This window comes from Abramis brama (assembly GCF_963993115.1).
Source record: "Abramis brama genome assembly, chromosome: 21".
In the NCBI taxonomy this organism is placed as follows: Eukaryota; Metazoa; Chordata; class Actinopteri; order Cypriniformes; family Leuciscidae; genus Abramis; species Abramis brama.
This window is the reverse complement of record NC_139983.1, coordinates 13,716,839-13,734,959: the sequence shown is the minus strand read 5'-3', so window position 1 is coordinate 13,734,959 and position 18,121 is coordinate 13,716,839. Positions and strand designations below refer to the sequence as shown.

General features: G+C 36.5%; 1 protein-coding gene across 16 annotated transcripts in view; it reads left to right on the top strand.

Annotated features, from left to right (window-relative positions):
* Nucleotides 1–18,121, top strand: part of ppp1r13ba (protein phosphatase 1, regulatory subunit 13Ba) — a 47,523-nt gene that overhangs the window by 20,576 nt on the left and 8,826 nt on the right. For 7 of the 16 annotated variants that reach the window (XM_084096623.1, XM_084096634.1, XM_084096632.1 and 4 more), the window contains 2 exons: nucleotides 900–967; nucleotides 16,887–16,988. In XM_084096623.1, coding sequence (XP_083952749.1) covers nucleotides 900–967; nucleotides 16,887–16,988 — 170 coding nt within the window. Of the gene's footprint in view, nucleotides 1–559; nucleotides 711–896; nucleotides 968–12,240; nucleotides 12,756–16,886; nucleotides 16,989–18,121 lie in introns of those variants that run through there. The other 9 variants (XM_084096633.1, XM_084096622.1, XM_084096635.1 and 6 more) reach the window with 4 other exon arrangements.

The window sequence follows — 18,121 nt, the reverse complement described above, 5'->3', positions numbered from 1 at the left end:
AAATGAAATTTAATCATTTTGAGTGCAAACCATCCTTAAAGACTGATTTTTTTTTGTTGAAAAAATTATTATGATTATAAATAAAATAAGAAATATATTGTAATAATGTTATTATACTGTAAAATAAAACGTTTAATAAAGTGTAATAAAATATTGTAATATTTTTTAGTACAACTGTAAAACTACAATACTAATATTTACATTCTAATTTCTTCATTCTCAAACCATCAAGCTTAATTATTTTTATTTTTTATAACAATGCATGAAAACCACACTTTAGCCACCTTGTAGTAATGCCCTGGCAACATTGTGGCAGCAAGTTTTGCATGGAAAGCAGCACTCGCATGTGAAAATTTATAAATCTAGTTCATCGTATCACGATATTCTAAATTAGTTTGTGAGAGCAGAGGGCGGTCAGTGGGATTGTGTACAGACCTATCAGAGGCGGCGCGGTCCAAGAAGGTCTAGGTATTTCCAGAGCCTCTGACAGGATTACACATAATAACACAGCCCTGGATTTAGAGAATTAAGCCCCTGCTTATTTATAGATGGCAGAGCTGAGAGTGCTGGTTAAACAAAGACTCACAAAAGAGAAATGGCTGGAGGTTGGTAAACGTTGTCAAACAACCTACAGTCTCGGCACAGAGTAATCAGGGTTAATATGCCAGCCAAAATCCCACTGCTGGATCACATGCTCATTAGATGGAAAGGTATCCTTTTCCTTCCTTTTTCAGCTATAGGGATGTTTTATTATTTTAATGTTTTGTTGATATAAAAATGCCCCCTGTCCAGTAGCACTGTATATGCTTGCTCACAGCTGGGAGTTTTTGCACTCTGTAACCGTTTCGACTTTGTTCAAGAGCACGGGTGATGATATAATCTTGTTTTATTCCCAGCAGGAAGTCAGACTTCAGATCAGGCCGAAAGGAAGAGCAGGGGGAACTCGGACAAGCCCTGCGAGAATGGGGTATGTTCACATTCACGCTGTGCTCAGTCACACGTCCCTTCTGCGCTGTTTAAGGCTCGAAATGAGGGCTCTACTCACTGATGCTTCCCATACTTACGGTGAAACTGTCTAGGCAAAACACAAGTTCGCCACTTAAGTGAGCAATGCTCTCAGAGGTCACTCTCTGTGCATAACATGTGTGTTTCTCTGTAGTGTTCATGTTTCAAGCCGTAAAAGCACTCTTTTGAGCTAATGGACCTTACGTCTGTTGCACTTTTTTGAGCAAATTATACACTAATTTGTGCATGTGCTTTCTTTGAACGTGTACAGTTGACAAGATAATGAATTTTGGATGCATTGTCTGTTGTCATATTGTCCTTGATGTTGAAAGCACAGGCATTTCACTGCATACTGTAATAGACTTTCACCCTTTACATAACATGGGCTCATTATAAAATGTAATTATGGAAAACTTTGAATACTAGTCTTTAATTTACATTTACTCAACACTAATACGACACTTTTCGATAAGTATGTGTGCGGCCACATCTCAAAGCTCTGGAGAAATACAGTTGTTTACAAGTTTTCTATCTCTTCAAATTTCATTTGCATATGTTGTTTGTACATATTTCAGTTGGACTGAAGACAAAATATTATTTAATCCAAATGGTCAAATTTGTCAAATGTACATTTACAAGTGCGAGTATAATAGCTAGAATAGTTAAAAAATAATTTTTAGTAAATGTTGGTCTTTTCCTCACATACAGATATGGCTTTAGAACAGTCTTATTTTAGTATTATTTATATACTATTATAGTTTTTATTAATATTTTGAATTAGCTTTTATTTTTCTATTTTCAGTTTTCATTTTAATTTTCTCAAATAAAATTGTATTCATGTTGTTATGGTCTTTGTCATTTTTATTAGTTTTTTTATATTTCTATATAGTTTTTTTGTGTAACTTTAGTACTTCAACCAGCCTATTTTATTTTATTTCTAATTTTCATTTAAGTTTTTTATTTAATATTTGTATCTAATATTTATATTTTAATGGTTCATAATCTGAAACATTTTCAATGGTTTTAGTTTTGGTTTCAGTTAAAGTCGTCATGAAATCAAAATTGACCCTATTTACTTTGTTAGCGCATATTACTAGTCTTAGTAGTAATGAGTATTCAAAGTATTAATCCGTGCAAGTTAATACACTGAAAAAAATTGTTTGTCGGGTTTAATCAAAATCCGAAAATTTGCTTCTGCTCTGAATGGCGGTCCCTCTTTGATGATGTCAGTTTGACGGCTTGGTTTGAATATCCTTAACCACTCCCCTCCAACCATCAGTATGAGCGAGGGATGGAGAGGAGGTGCGCTAAAATAAAACCCTGCCCTCTATTCAATATTCCGTTTCACTTGTAAATACATCACAACACTGAAATAAAGTCGGTTGCAACTTCCAGTTCATGAGGACTTTAACAATGCTTCAGTAGATTTGGAACATAGTGTATGAAATTGTAGGCTAAAGAAAGTTGTTCAGTTTTGGAACAGTTGAGTAAATGCTGACAGAATTTACATTTTTGGGTGAACCGTTCCTTTTAGGAATCAGTTCTGACTGTTGCCATTCAATTATGGTCCACATGAGAGGCTCCAGTTGGAAGTTAGAAGTTGAAAGCTTCGCAGCAGGGATCTTGTGTGCAATGTGCTGATAAGCTCCAGCCCCACACCGCAGTCATTTGCAGCGAAATGGTTCACATGGCGAACACAGGAAGTGTTAGAGAAACAGAATACATAGGTTTCCCTGTTTCCAAAAGATCACTCGACTACATAACGCTACCTAGTTTCCGTTTGCTTGCTATTCGACTCCATATATCTGTCTTTGATACTGATAATGCTTTTAAAAAAAGAGGTGTTCTTTTTTCCTGTGCTTAAAAACGCACATCTACATTCCTCTGTAAGTATCCATGTCAGTATTTTAAAGAGGCCGTATTATGCCCTTAAAGTCTTGATTTTGTTTTTTGGGTTTACTAGAATAGGTTTTCACACTTGAATGTTCAAAAAACACATTATTTTTCATACATTTTTTAAATTGTTGCAGCACCTCTCTTCCCCGTCTCTCTGTAACGCTTTGTTTAGTTCCTGCCTCTATGAAGCCCCACCTTCCAAAAAGTGCAATGTGCTCTGATTGGTCAGCTGGACCAGTGAGTTGTGATTGGTCAACTGCTTTGAGCGTGTTTTAGAAATGTCACGCCCCTTTCCATAACCATGACTTTCAGTTTCCCAGGTGTAAACACTAACACCTAAATATGCCGACAACACAACTTAACCATGCCTCAGTTTTTGTTTTCGTATGCCTTAAAGGGGAACTATGCAGTTTTTTTTATAGCTTAATTTACCTTAACTGAATAGCTTCGGAGTCATTGGAATGGTTATATGACTTTTTTCGGGTTGAATGGTGGCCGTCTCGCTTCCCCCTAGTGCCTTTGAGCAGAAAAACCATCCTTGCAACTTTGGGCCGGCGAGAGGAAGTATCGCGTGATATCAGGTCTCGCCATGTAACAAATTGCTTTACGGCACTCCACACATACATTTATATGCTAGTCTTCTGTGTATCATACATACCTTAGTGGACATGGCTCCGTGCGTTCGCTGGCTTCTTTGAAAACAAATGCACATGACCAGAAGGGGAAAATGGGAGGGGGGAGAGTCGCCAACGAGTTTTTACGACAGTGTTGTCAAATATATATTCCGAAGCTGTAGGGGGAGCTCTATAGAGAAACCTGCGAGCAAAAAGTGAGAAAACAGCGAAGAAATTGCCATTACATAGCGCCGCTTTAAGCGAATATTGTGATGTATATACGTTCAAGAATAAACGACTTCAATCGAAGCGTTTCCGGGAGTTCTGAAACAGTGCTTGTGCTTGTAACTTTGCAGACATATTTCATGCTCAAACTGCATCATTACACACTAAAGAAAATGCATGATAGTTCCTCTTTAAGAAAAATCATTATGGCTGTAATCATAAAACGCTTAAAGGCGCACAGCTATTAAACAGGTGGTCATTGGGAGCTTCCCAGCATCACCGGTTATGTTATAAATGAGTGACACACTCACTGCGGCATCCTGATATGCGGCCCTCCCCGCGTCCCATAATGCAGCTGTTATTAGAGATAATCTAGGCAGCGGGGCTTCTCTTTCAGGCAGTATCATATGATGATATTTTAATTACATCCGGCCAATAAACTTTAGGACTTCTGAACTCCTGCGCTGGCCTGATTGTATACTCTTACTCTAAAACTGTCAGCGTAATATGCAAGTCTGCAAGTGCGCTCCACTTTAAACCAGGTCAAAGGGCCAGAAGGCAAAATATATAGTTGCATGTTCAGCACACCAAAAATCTCTCCCTCCCCTTGATAATACAGGCGAGCAGCTGAGAATGACTGTGTACATTGTACATTTGACAGTCATGTACTATATTGATATAGTCTGATGCTGTTTTTTTCAGGGTCAGAATACATCAGACTTTATTCAGGATGTCTTAGATCATTATGCACATCAACAGCATGTAAACCACATATTTGGCATTGCTTGCATCTATTTGCAGAGAGCTAAGATGGATGTACACCACCGTTCAAATGTTTGGGATTGGTATGATTTATAAAGGGGTGGTTGAATATGATTTCACTTTTCTAACTTTAGTTAGTTTGTAATGTTGCTGTTTGAGCATAAACAACATCTGCAAAGTTACAACGCTCAAAGTTCAAAGCAAAGGGAGATGTTTTCTTTTAAAGAAATTGCTTTTTAAGGACTACAACAAACGGCTGGTAGGGACTACATGACATGCCTCCCCTAAAATTGACAAAAATTTATTCGTTTTATAGATTATCCAGACAGAATATGCTTATCAATGACTAGAAGATACATATAAGCTACATAAATTCACCAACTAACCATTCAGAAATGTTGTCACTTCTTCTTGAGTCTCTCCATCATTGTCTGACTTCGGTTTGAACATAAAAGGCTAAAAGTTTTTGAAATTTCCAGTGCATGTGTGTGTGAGGTAAAAGGACACAAACTGTTGAAGCTCCGCCCCCTGTGCCGGGAGCAGCAGCTCATTTGCATTTAAAAGAACACAAAACGGTGCGTTTTTGCTCACCCTCAAAAAGTGACAACTTTAACATGCTATATAAAAATATCTGTGGGGTATTTTGAGCTAAAACTTCACATACACACTCTGGGGACAACAAAGACTTATTTTACATCTTGTGAAAAGGGCATTATACCACCCCTTTAATGTTTTTTTTTTTTCAGGATTCTTTGATGAATATACATTTTTTATGCTTTTTAATTTTAGATAACTCATCCGCGAATGGCATCTAACAACAACATGAACTGTGGTTGGTCTCTTTTACATTTACTTGAAGTTAATCTCTGACTGACTAAGTGGGCGATTCTTGGCCAGAATAAGCTGCAATCTGGACAAGACTTTTATGCTGTTAGTTAAAAGTTTGGCAATGCAGGAATATAAAAATATCTTTCATCAGGCACATTGTTGGTTGTCAGGCTTGGTTTTAAGCTTTGTCTCTGAGCTCACAGACCTTGCCCCACTCTGATATCACTATCATTGACCTTCACTCTCTCCTTTTCCGCCTCTAGATGCTCCTGTAACGTTCCCTGTGATGATGCCATTTCGGTCGCGCTGTGCTTCCTGCACCCAGCAGATAAAACTTTATTAGATAATCAAAATTCACCGTAAAATGCGATTAGGAGTTCTGCGGGAATGCAAATGCTTCGTCCGTAGAGATGAATGCTTAGCCTTTGAAAGTTACCAAAGATCTGTGCATGTTGTCCCTAAGGGTGCTCTGCATAGTCTTGAAAGAGCAATGTGTTTCTGCCTAAATGCAGCAGAAAAAATAAACGAATGCTGTGAATCAAAGTGTCATTGCATTTGAAGACAGCATTAGGAACATGTTCTAAAGGTAGGGACACACCAAACCGACGCTAAAGAGCTAGTGCTGATGAAAGCCAACTGTGTTGTCGCCTCGCGTCGGGGCAAAAACACTGCACTTGAACGTCAACATGCGCCTTCTGCGCCTGCGTGTAAATGAGACCGTCAATTTCTGCATATACATTTGTAAAGAAAGCAGCGCGTGCTTACAGTTTTGAATATCAATCCTGCTGATCACTTTCTTTATTACACTCCGCTCATGTTAATATTAAAATGTTCACCAAGGAACACTCAGGTAAGATGACGTTAAATTAAAACAGCCTTCTATCTGTACCGTTTTGGTTTATTTGCTTGCTGTTTTGCTATTATTCTCGTGCACTGACTCATTCACTTAGCTGAACAGCCAATCAGAACAGTTCTCTGTTTCACTGACGGCCTGACACCAATTCTACAAGCTGAATCGGCCCAAAAAACCCTGATGGTGTCCGACTAGAGCCAATGGTGCGGAACACACCGGAAAAAAATACATCGACCAACGCTCAATAACGGCCCAACGGCCAATCGTGTGTTCCGGACTTAAGGGTGTGTTCAAACTTGGCAGGTTTGGTGTGATTGCTCTTTTAGTGCGATTCATTTGAATAAGTGTGAACGCTGCTATCCGAACACTGGTGTGCTCCAAACAAGTGGACCGAGACTCCAAAGTGAACCAGGATTAAGAGTGTGTTCACACTTGTAGTTCGATTCTCATGAGTCCTTTGGTCCGGACCAAAATAGATAAATTTAGTCCTGGTTATCTTAGTGTTCACAGCACACTGTCACTGACTGAACCTAAAGATACAAAACAAATTAGGCTTTTATGACGTATATTTTTAGGGTCGCATCTAGTGACATCATGTCCTGTTTTTGGTTCGTTTTGCGTTCTGCACCAGAGTTGGTTTGGAAGAGGACCGAGTCCTGTCTTTCAGGGTCTCAGTCCCCTTGTTTGATGTGCACCAGGGTTCGGATGGCAGCGTTCACACTTATTCAAATGAACCACACTAACAAAGCAACCACACTAACAGAGTTCGTTTTAATCGAACCAAACATGCCAAGTGTGAACACACCCTAAATGTAACATTTTTATTTTGGTTCATATAGAAAACCAAGAGAACCGTACTAAAAGTGTGAACACAACCTAAGTGTCATTTGGTGCTTGTCACGTAGTAAGTGCTGGTTTTCCTTTAGGACCTAGATTTTACATTGAGTTGTGACCCAAAACAGTTTGAACAAAAAGTCCTCAAATTTCAGTTGATTTATGTAATTATGCACAATTATATGCTTTGTTGCATTTTATGCTTGCATTCAAAATTACAGCTTTCCATGACCTATCAGAACAGACCCGCAACCCAATTTTTGTCATTACCCGCCAGATGATAACCACTTATTTAATGGACACTTTTATCTAGAACAAATCACAGTGCATCAACTGTAGGAACAGTCCCACTGCTGAAAGCTTCGATGCTTTGTCATCTTATGGATTGCACCTTATTTGTATGGTTGTTCTTTTTTCCGAACGTCTGTTTTGGCAGAAGAAAATCACTGCTCTAAAGAACGTGGTTCTCTGATGCATATTGTTCTGTGTGTATGCTGAAGTTGAGAGCACAGATTTTGGCCTGTGGCACTGGCTGTGTTTTTCAGCATATGGACATATGAAGGTCAGTCATGACGAGTGACTGTGGTCAGTACTAAGAGCTATTAAAATACTGAGGGAGCTAAATGACTAGCTCAGCGTTATTATAGCACTTATCGACTGTGCCCATTTCTGTCCAAGATACCTCATCCTACTGGCACAAAAACTGTCTTGTTAAATTGCTCATCGCTGTTGGAATACTAATATGGATTCGCCACATTGCCCACATCATCACATCTTGCCGAAAGACATGCATTTTAAAATTCTGCATTTTAACCCATTGTTGCTTTCTTATTGAGCTATTTCAGCATTATTTTAATGGAAATATATATAAAATATGCACCTTTATGATATGCATGACATTATATTGGATGTAGGGCCTATGGTATTTTTTTAAGTAAAAGTAGTACACCTCTTTTGAGGAGTGAAATGTAGCATGGTGTCAATGTAGGCTACTATGGCACTTTATTTAAGTTAAATTGACGTGTTTTCTTGTTAAATATCCATTTCATCAGCGTCCTCTTGTGCACTGTAATGCATGGCGTATTTTAAAGCACATGCATGCTGTAAAGTTGTGTCGCAAAGCTGCAAACATTATTGTCAGATTCTCTGGAGAGTCACGCATCTGGGAGCGAGTGAGTGCGGGGCAGCTGTGGCGCAGCACGGGCAGTCTGATAGCGGCGCTCCCGGGAGAGGAGGGGTCTCTCTCTCTGTGTGTGTGTGCGTGCGTGCGCGCGCTGACTGATGTCCGATTCGCGAACGAATCATTTTTTTGAACCGCCTGAATCGGATCATTTGAACCGAATCTCATTGCTCTGGTAAATTACCTGTAAAATAAATTATTGGCGGGGTAGAACATTGAAGTAGGCCTAGATGCCATGTTGAAATCATAAACTTAAATACAATGTATTTTTTTAAAGTTGCAGCGATTAGTTCAGAATTGAACTGAATCATTTAAGCAAAACGATTCACTGAAGTTTAATCAGAATTATTCTCCTTGTTTTTGCTTTTTGAACATGAACAACATCAGTTAATTTATTTTTTTTTTTTTATTTTTTTTTTTTTACAGTGACATGTTTTGGTTTTTACCTCTTACCCCAACTTAATCATCACCCCATACACCGCCAGCATAGTGCGGTACCGTATCTCTTAGTTTAAGTCTAGCCAATCTGCTTGGATCTGTTAAAATTAACATCCGTTGATGGTTCAAGACTATTTTTAAGAGTTGCATGGAGACAATGTCTTATTTGTAAGTAGGCTACACTGAAAAAAAAAAACAATAAGTAAAATTTACTTAATTTTTCTTTGGCAGGTTTTTGCACAAATTTTTTTTAAAGTAAATTTCACACGCATATTTTTTAAGTAAATTTCACATATGGAATAAGTAAACTCTACTTAACTAAGTTAAGTGAAAGTAACAAAGAAAATAAGTAATTTTTACTTGGCTAGTAAAAGATTGAGTAATATCTATTTAGTTGAAGTTTCCTTTGCAATATATTTCACTTAAACAATATAACATTGAATTAAACCACACTGTTAAAGTATATGATTTACTTAGAAATATCTAAGTAATTAATACAATATATATTGTGTGAGACAGACACCATGTCTACATATCAGGGCCCGTATTCATAAAGAATCTTAATTCAAAGAGTAGCTCCTAGTGACAAAATTCTAAGAAAATTCTAAGAAATGTGGGCGTTTACTCTTAAAATTAAAAAAAAAAACTTGGTAAAGAAAAAAGTAATTCAGAAAGCATCTTAACCCTTAAAAGAGGTCTTAAGGTCAAAATTGTTAGGAGCACGGATGAGGACTTTTAAGAGGCTTAAGAGTTTCTTTAGCAGAGGAGAAAATGGCAGAAAGACGAAGAGGGAGAAGAAATGTGTTGCAGACAATGGATGACAGTGAGTTAATAAGACGCTATAGATTAGATATTAATATAAGGCCCGAATTTTCCTTTAAGGAGAGTCTTCGGTCACTTCTGACCGAAAAAATTTCTGTTTTGAATTTTAAAAAATCACAGCTTCATCGGAAGGTTATCATACTTGGTGACTTTTATGGCATTAGGTATGTGTATGCAAAAAAAAATTGAGGTCATGATCCGAGCATGCTAAGTGGTCGTAAAAAAAATAGTCACACTCAGTGCCTTCGGTCAAAAATGACCGACCCATAGGAAATGAATGGGAAATTTACAAAAACACAAAAATTCTCTGAATTTTTGTCTGTACAATCTACAAATCGGCCACGATTCTAAAAAAAAGTACACCGCAGTAAAGGGGTGACACTCTACAACATCAAGAGTGCAAAAAATTCACACCCACCCACACACACACACATAGAAACACACTTTTATACACATACACACCAATAAATTCAGATTACAAAAAATCTGTTTTGAATTTTTAAAAATCACAGCTTCATTGGAATGTTACGAAACTTGGTGACTTTTCTTGCATTAGGTATGTGAACACAGAAAAAAATTGAGGTCATGATCCGAGCATGCTAAGTGGTCGTAAAAAAAATAGTCACACTCATGGTCTTCGGTCAAAAATGACCCCCATAGGAAATGAATGGGAAATTGACAAAAACACAAAAATTCGCTACAAATCGGCCACGATGCAGAAAAAAAGTGCTCAGCAATGAAGGGGTGAAACTCTAAAACATCAAGAGTGAAAAACATAACATAATTAATAATTATAATTAATATATATATATATATTATTAATATAATAATTATTAAAATTATTAAAATAATAATTAATAAAATGTTATAAACCTTGGCAAAAAGTATTATTTGAGAATTTCTAAAATAATACAATCAATCCACATCTTAAAAGTAAGTAATTTGGTCCAAAAACAACTAGAATTCACAAGCATCTCCATTTAGAGCTATACAGGCATCTAGTGGTAAACCCATGCAATAACATGATTTATTTAATTTTATGTTTAATAAATTGATTTATTTTTTTTATTTTTATTTTTTTTCTGAAAGCCTAGTCTCTATTTTAACCGAAAATACCGCATAGAAAAAAAATAATAAAAAAATAATAATTAAAAAAAAACAACATTATTTTCAATGGCAAAAAATGGACTATCAATATTGCATAAATATTAATAAGTTCAACCAAATTCTCTCAAAATACTAAATTAAAAAGAATAAATATTATAGAACAAAAATAAATTGCATTGGTTTTTACTGGGATGGAGGAAGTTTCATTTTTAGGTGTCCGGTCACTTCTGACCGGGAAGGCACTGAGTGTGACTGCTAAACGAAGACTCTCTGAGGGTTAAGAATGGCCTTGTGTTCATCCACTAACTGGGCTAACAGTAAACACTGTTCCTCTGTCCAGTTGGGCTTTCTCACCCTTCTTGGTTTTGATTCCATGTTTGATACATTAAAACCAACATTCAAACCACCACTTAAATAGACATGCCAGCAATCAGTGCAACTGGAAAGAGTGGAACAATTTTTATCATTATAAGCCAATCAAATACCTTATAGGAAATTAACAGCATGGTAAATAAAAAAAAAGGATTTATATACACATATATAATGTGTGTGTGTGTGTGAGAGAACAGTCAAATAGGAAAAATTACGCATTTAATTTCAAAGTGAAGGCTTAGAATAGACCCTATACTTAAAATCACTCTTTTTTTCCTTTTTGGACAACCAACCAATCACAGTCTTCAAAAGATAGTGTCATACATAGCAACGGGGTCAACCCCGCCTCCTCACTAAGATGAAAGTTTTTGTCTTTTCCTTACTCAGAGTTGCTCTCAGATCGGTCCCGAATCGCTCTTAAGCTAAGACTCCTATGTAAAAGTTTTTAAGCTAAATTAAGAGTTTTCTGAGAGGATTCTTAGAATCTTTATGAATAAAGTTTTGCCATGTGAACGCAGAGACCTCAATACTTGGTATACTTTTTCATTTAAATTAATTTATTTATTTTTTCCTGTAGTTACTTGACCACAAAATCATTTTATCAGTGTATTTCCAAAAGTAAGTGTTCGAATAGTTTAAGTTTGTTTCAAATAATTAAATGAGACCACATGTTCTCCCTCATAAAGGTTATCTAAGAACCATATTCCTTTATTAGCCCACTGTATCTAGCAGAAAGTCCTCTTATCTATTCGTAATTTAGTGTTGTGCCAAATTGAGGCTGTAGTTGTTAGTAATGGGGTTTGTTTTGAATGTTGGTGATATAATTTCCCTTGATAAATTGTTAAATTCAATTTAAAAATACAAAACAAGTAACCATAGAAAAAACATAGGCCTATACAATATATACTATATATATATATATATATATATATATATATATAGGCTATATATATATATATATATATATATATATATATATATATATATAGGCCTATATATATATATATATATATTGTTATAACAATGACATTATTAAAATAAGGTGATATTAAATAGACATGTATCAAGACAATATGAAGAAAAAAAAAACTAATATGTGATGGTCTTTGATTATATTGATCAAAGAAGTAGGCTAGTTTGTTTCTCAGCTGTAAACGTGATGTTTAGAATCGTTTAAATGAATCGCTTAGACCGGGTTTGTGAATTTGTTCAACCGATTCTTTGAAAAGATCCGACTCAAAAGAACGATTCATTCAGGAATCAGACATCACTACTGCAGTCTACTCCGGGCAGGAGAAACACGCACACACATTAAGAGCAAGAGAAGTGCTTGCACGTCAAAATTGAGCCTGAGGGGGGAAAAAACTTACGCAGTCTCCATCATCACAGATTCACGTTAACATTTTACAAAGGTCACGCCTTTCTTTCCAACATATTAGTGTTTAATGTACTGTAATTGCTCGTCAGAGTCACGAAATTAACTATGTATAGTAAGCAAAAACACGCAAAGTCAGTCGCGCGGAGTGGGGATGACAGCCTGACTCATCGCTAATGTGCTGGATGACTTCACTCCTGCTTTTTGGAGAGAGGATTGCGGCTGTGTTAGTGTGACTCTGGGGTCTCATAACGAGCACAACACCGCATACTACAGCTGCACTGCATCCGTCCACACAGTGCCTATATGCTTTTCTCGGAAACGCGCACCTGACTGCTAGAAATGGAGTGGAACCACGTCGAGACTGTGCAGGAATTCACTGCTGAAGGACAATGCAGCAAAATTAAGGTCCGATCATGCAGAATAACCTGGGACTCTCACCAGGTAATTTCCGCGCCCCCTTATTTTTAAGTGTATTCTTAAGCTTTGGTCTGTGTAGCGTTGATTTGGGAAGCACGGAACCGGTTTACTCAAATTTTCAGACTGTTAGTTTGTTGGAAGAAGGATTTACCAGTTGTGACAACTGTCAAAGTGTTGGATAATACTTTGTTGTAGTTATATGAGCTGATAGATCACATCAGCATGTAAAGGGAAGGGATGCTCTCACCTTCTTACCTGACGTAGGCTAATAATTGGGTATTATTTGACATGACATTTCATGACAGTGAGTGGCGAAAAGCTGTAGTTCATCAACAATTACTTTAAACGGCATTTTTCTATGTATAATTATTATAAGTGCATTTTTTGTGATTTCATATTAGTGGAGTGACTAAATTGAACGATTTCTGTAAGCTTCAAAAAGGTAAAAATGGCACAAAAAAGCAAAAAAAAAAAAAAAAAAAAAACTTAAAATATAGCCTACTCTTGGTCTTATACATATACATACATATATAAAGTACTAAAACTTGATGTTGGGAAAAAAGTTAATGTAGAGTAGTGCCACAGAAATGTGATAGAGATAAAACTTATATGGAAAATTATATTTTAGGATTTCTCTTATTACCTTATCAGGAAAAATATTTGAATATTGAATGTCATCGTTTTGCAATTGCAGCCATTTTGTAATATTTGTAATATCAAAGCTCATTATCACTATTTGTTGAAAAATCTTCACTTTTCCCTATAGTTACTATACTGGGGAAATGCTTCATATAATAATTTATGGTTTATAATTTGCATGGTTTTATATATCGGCAATGCACCAACATTGAATGTTAGATAAAATATAATATAATGTATATTTAGATAAAATATGTATTCTGAATAAATTTGCTTTGACAATAAATTCATATTAGAAATTTTTATTTGACATGACAAAATATGTTGCAAAACAAATAAATCTTTCTATATTTAACTTTTCTCTCGCATCTCTCAAGCATGCAGCTGATGATGGGCCCTTTGTGAATGTATGATTATGTGATAAAAATTGTGCTTAGTTTACAATCTGAAACTTATTAAATCACATGTTATTTGTCATCTATCCATTTACAGGTTTGCCATGATTCTCTCTCTGTAGTAATTGTGATGAACTAAGTGTGATGAATTGAAGCTTTTGGTACACACTGTCGTTTTCAGGAGTTGCCATGTCAGACCTCTAAAAGAGCATTTGTGAGAATGGTTCTTGTGACAGGAGGAACTAAAAGTACTCTAATTATGGCTCATTTGTCAGGCGAGATATGAATAGCCGTGGCTGCGGGCAGGCGATGACCTAATGGACTATGTCATATGTGAAAAAGGCTGAAAAGGAGAGGTAAAGAGAGAACAGATAATATTGTTGTAGATAAATGCAATTTAATATGCTTTAGTCACAAAATCACTCATTTTGCTGTAAGGTATTTTAAAACATTCCTCATGCTTCAGTTTATGCAGGGTGGTTTGATAATGTAATAGGTGAGTGTGTTTAATACTTTGTGAGCGATCTCATCCTAAAAAGAGGTCCTGTTCCATCAGAAGCACCAGGTGCTCACCAACACCAGAACGGCCCCAGGGGTGACCTCATTTTCTGTGGCTAGTACCACATTTCAGGCGAAATCCTTCCAAAGAGGGAAACATCCAAGATTCCAAAAACGTCACTCCCTGAAATAATTGCGCTTTTTCCATGAAAGAATGTTTCCCTGAGTGTTTAAATGGCAGAGAAAGCCTTTGTTTTTTTGATGGTAAATTATCTGTAATGTTGCCTGACTCTTTGCTAAGTGTTTCCCAGTATGTCCTTATAGGCTACATTTAATCAAGTAATTAATCACATGGTATTTACAGCTCAAGGTGATTGGCTTCAACTTGACTGCAGTACTGAGCGCCAATTTGCCAAAATGGCTAATTTCAAATCAGCTGCATTATTCAGTCAGTCAACGGCCATTGAGTTGAACGTGAATATTAACAGATAGCTTTTTCCTATTAGACACCAGTGCAGTTGACTATCAGAGTTGAGTATTTCTGCTTTATCTGACAACACAGAGACCTCTAAGAGGATATTTAGTGCCATTTCATGCCAGCCCTAATTTGATCATAGATTTGCCACATTGACTTTTCTTAAAAAAATCTCAGTGATGCCTCAGTGAGATCATTTACATAAATGAGGTTTTCGCAGTACTGCTCTGACTCACTGGGCTCTGTCAGATGTTTTAGTCATTATAAGTATAACATGTGTGCAGTGAGCCAGTTATGGGAATTGAGAGAAGCCAATGACTCAATTATTTTGAACGTGTGCAATACTGATATGTCAGACAGAAAGGAATATTTAGGAATATTTGAATAAATAGGCTCTTGTTAATTGTTCTTTTGAGTGTCCCTGTATACATTGTGTTTTGAGTGTGCCTATATTGTTAAGTATGAGTGAATGAATGTTTTGGTGTGTATATAGGTGAGTTTACACAATTGCAGGACGTGGCATAACTGTAAGCATCCTGTTCAGTCTCTAGACATTTCCTCATGGTTCTATGGTGATTATATTTTTGTTTGGTTGTACCTGTTGAGTTGTTGTCGTTTACTGCTGTTTACTGTTGTTTACTATATTTATTTTGCTCAATGCCACACAGCTGTCTACCCTGCTGAAATCAACAGCTTGGACCAGTTTCAATTCTAAACTTGTTTTAGATGGACAATGGTGGTCAGTTGCTGGTACAATCTAGTATGAAAAATGCAAAAAAACATATATGGTCATTTAAGGTCCCTACCAGCTGTACCTGCTCAGCTCGTCTGAGATGCTTTACACGACAACGATGTACTAAAAACAGGATTTTTTTGTGCGTTTTTTTGCATACAGAGAACAAAGTTGTCAAAACTATCCCTATTCACACGGATCCAGAAAATGAGTAAAAATGCTGTATTATGCATGCCAGGCCAGTAGTTGGCGATGTCACTTTGTAAAGAATCACTATGCGCCTACACTACTGAAAACTTAATACACATGCGCATAACATCACCGTTTCACAAATTAGCATTTTGTAGTTTACACAATACATTCATTTTCGAAAACTTGCACTTTGAAATCCGTTTCATAAGTTTGCATTCTCAGGCCGCCAAAATGCTGTCGTCTTTAAAGTCTGCGTGAACCGGAAGTTGCAAATTACTTTTCTCCAGTGTTGTGACGTATTTCCCAGTGAAAAGGAATATTGAACAGAGGGCAGGGTTTTACTCTAGCGCTCCTCTCCATCTCTCGCTCATTAGACTAACGATTTGAGGGGAGTGGTTAAGCGTTTGCCAAACCAAGCCGTCAAACCTACGTCATCAGAGAAGGAACGCCATTCCAGACCGGAAGTAACTTTTCAGACTTTGATTAAAGATTACGACGGCAAACAATTTTTTTCTGAGTATTAACTTGCACGAATTAATTGTTCACCACAAGACTAGTAATATGCGCTAACAAAGTAAATAGGGTCAATTTTGATTTCAGTTGGACTTTAAAAAGGACGACCACATTTTTTTTGTTTTTAGTTGAAAACGGTGTTGTGTAAACGGCCCCTAGGTCAGACATACAGAACAGCACCAGTATAACCAGTATAAAATGTATCTAAAAATAAATATAATTAAATTCTTCTTGTAACCCTTTGATTGAATTCATTTTAGATATTGCCTGTCTAGTTGACAATGAATACAAAATACCTAAGAAAAGATTGCATTTGATTTGAACTAGTTATAAACCAATATAATAATTAAGCAGACAATATTTGGCCTATTTAGATATTATTTTCTGTTTTCTTATATTTTTGAGGAAATCAAAGTAAATATTGGTTTATATTTTTATCTAATTTCACCTCATTTGTCACCATTAATTTGTATTACATATATTGTGAGATAAATATCAGCATTGGGTAATATAGTCTGTTGACTACTAATTTGAAACTAATTTGATTCTAAAGACGGCTGATCATTTTAATTTTATTGGAAAGATTTTATTAAAAAAACAAAATTTTGTTTTTGTTTTGTTTGAACAAGTGAAGTTCAGCCTGTTTGTTTGCAAAACTGATTTTACGTTACTTTGTGTGTGTGTGTGTGTGTGTGTATGTGTGTGTGTAGGTGGGGAATCCACGTGTGGAGTTAACACTGTCAGAGCTGCAGGAGATGGCAATGCGACAGCAACAGCAGATCGAAACACAGCAGCAGATGCTGATAGCTAAGGTAGGATCCACCATATGAAGCCTCTTATCTCTTTATTTATTCATACGTCTACGATCTTTTTCCTCTTCTTATGTCTGGACTGTTAAATTGAAAAGAAATGGCCTGTCCTATGCCAAAGTCCAGTTTTACTTAGGATAAGATATGCATCTTTTATTTTAGAGTCATTTTCAGATCTGCTAATGGTGCTCTGTTGGTCTGCTGACTTCTGCTTATTAAAACGAAGACCCCTGTGGTTCGCCATAAGCAGGTGTACACACATGCATAAGGGGCATATGTGAACACATGGTCTTATCATCTGGGGAGTGCATGAACTGTCATGTTTGATTAATTGTATTAGCCTGGTTCCATGCGGCCATGTCAGGAATTTTCTAAAAGCCTGAATGATTTGCATTTTAATTGTGCAGATAGTGCGCTTAAGCCTGATGTCATTCGGTTAATTCGGCTCTTTTGATATTGTGTTTTGAGAATTGTTTGTCTCTGTGATGGAGATATTGTCTTGAGGTCAGCGTGTGATGGTTGAATATCACACTTAGGTTAGCACTGGAGGGAATATGCGTGTTGCAAAGTTATTTTCCTTAAACAACAACAGGAAAGAGACTCCATTCACATAGGAAATGAGATCAGCATGGAACCGCAGCTGTCAGGAAGAGGGTGGACGTTAAGACCACTGGAGATTGAGTGTGGATGCCATGTACGTGTGCTCGTCAAAGTGTAGTCAGTTCCCGGGAAAAAAAAAACTACCAGAATGCTTGGGGCGCAGACAAGAGGGCTTAGCTATGATCTATGAAGTATATGGGACTGTGTATTTCATGAAAAAGTATCAAGATCAAGAAGCCATCAAGTTAACTCACCTGTTGTAAGGTAAACAAATGCATGTCTGTTTAAAACTTTTCAGGTAGAGGTGGTTGTTGAATTGCTCATTTATTTATTGCATTTTTATTGGTTTTATATTGCTAATACAAATTATTTGTGAATAGATAATGCAGATTTGAGGCAATTTTCATCATGTCATACAACTATAAACATTGTATAGAGATAAAAACAAAAATAAATGAAAGAATACAAAAAAAAGTGCATGAATATTTCAAACAAACATGTTGTATGTAACTAAAGGTATTAGCCCTGTGGTTAAA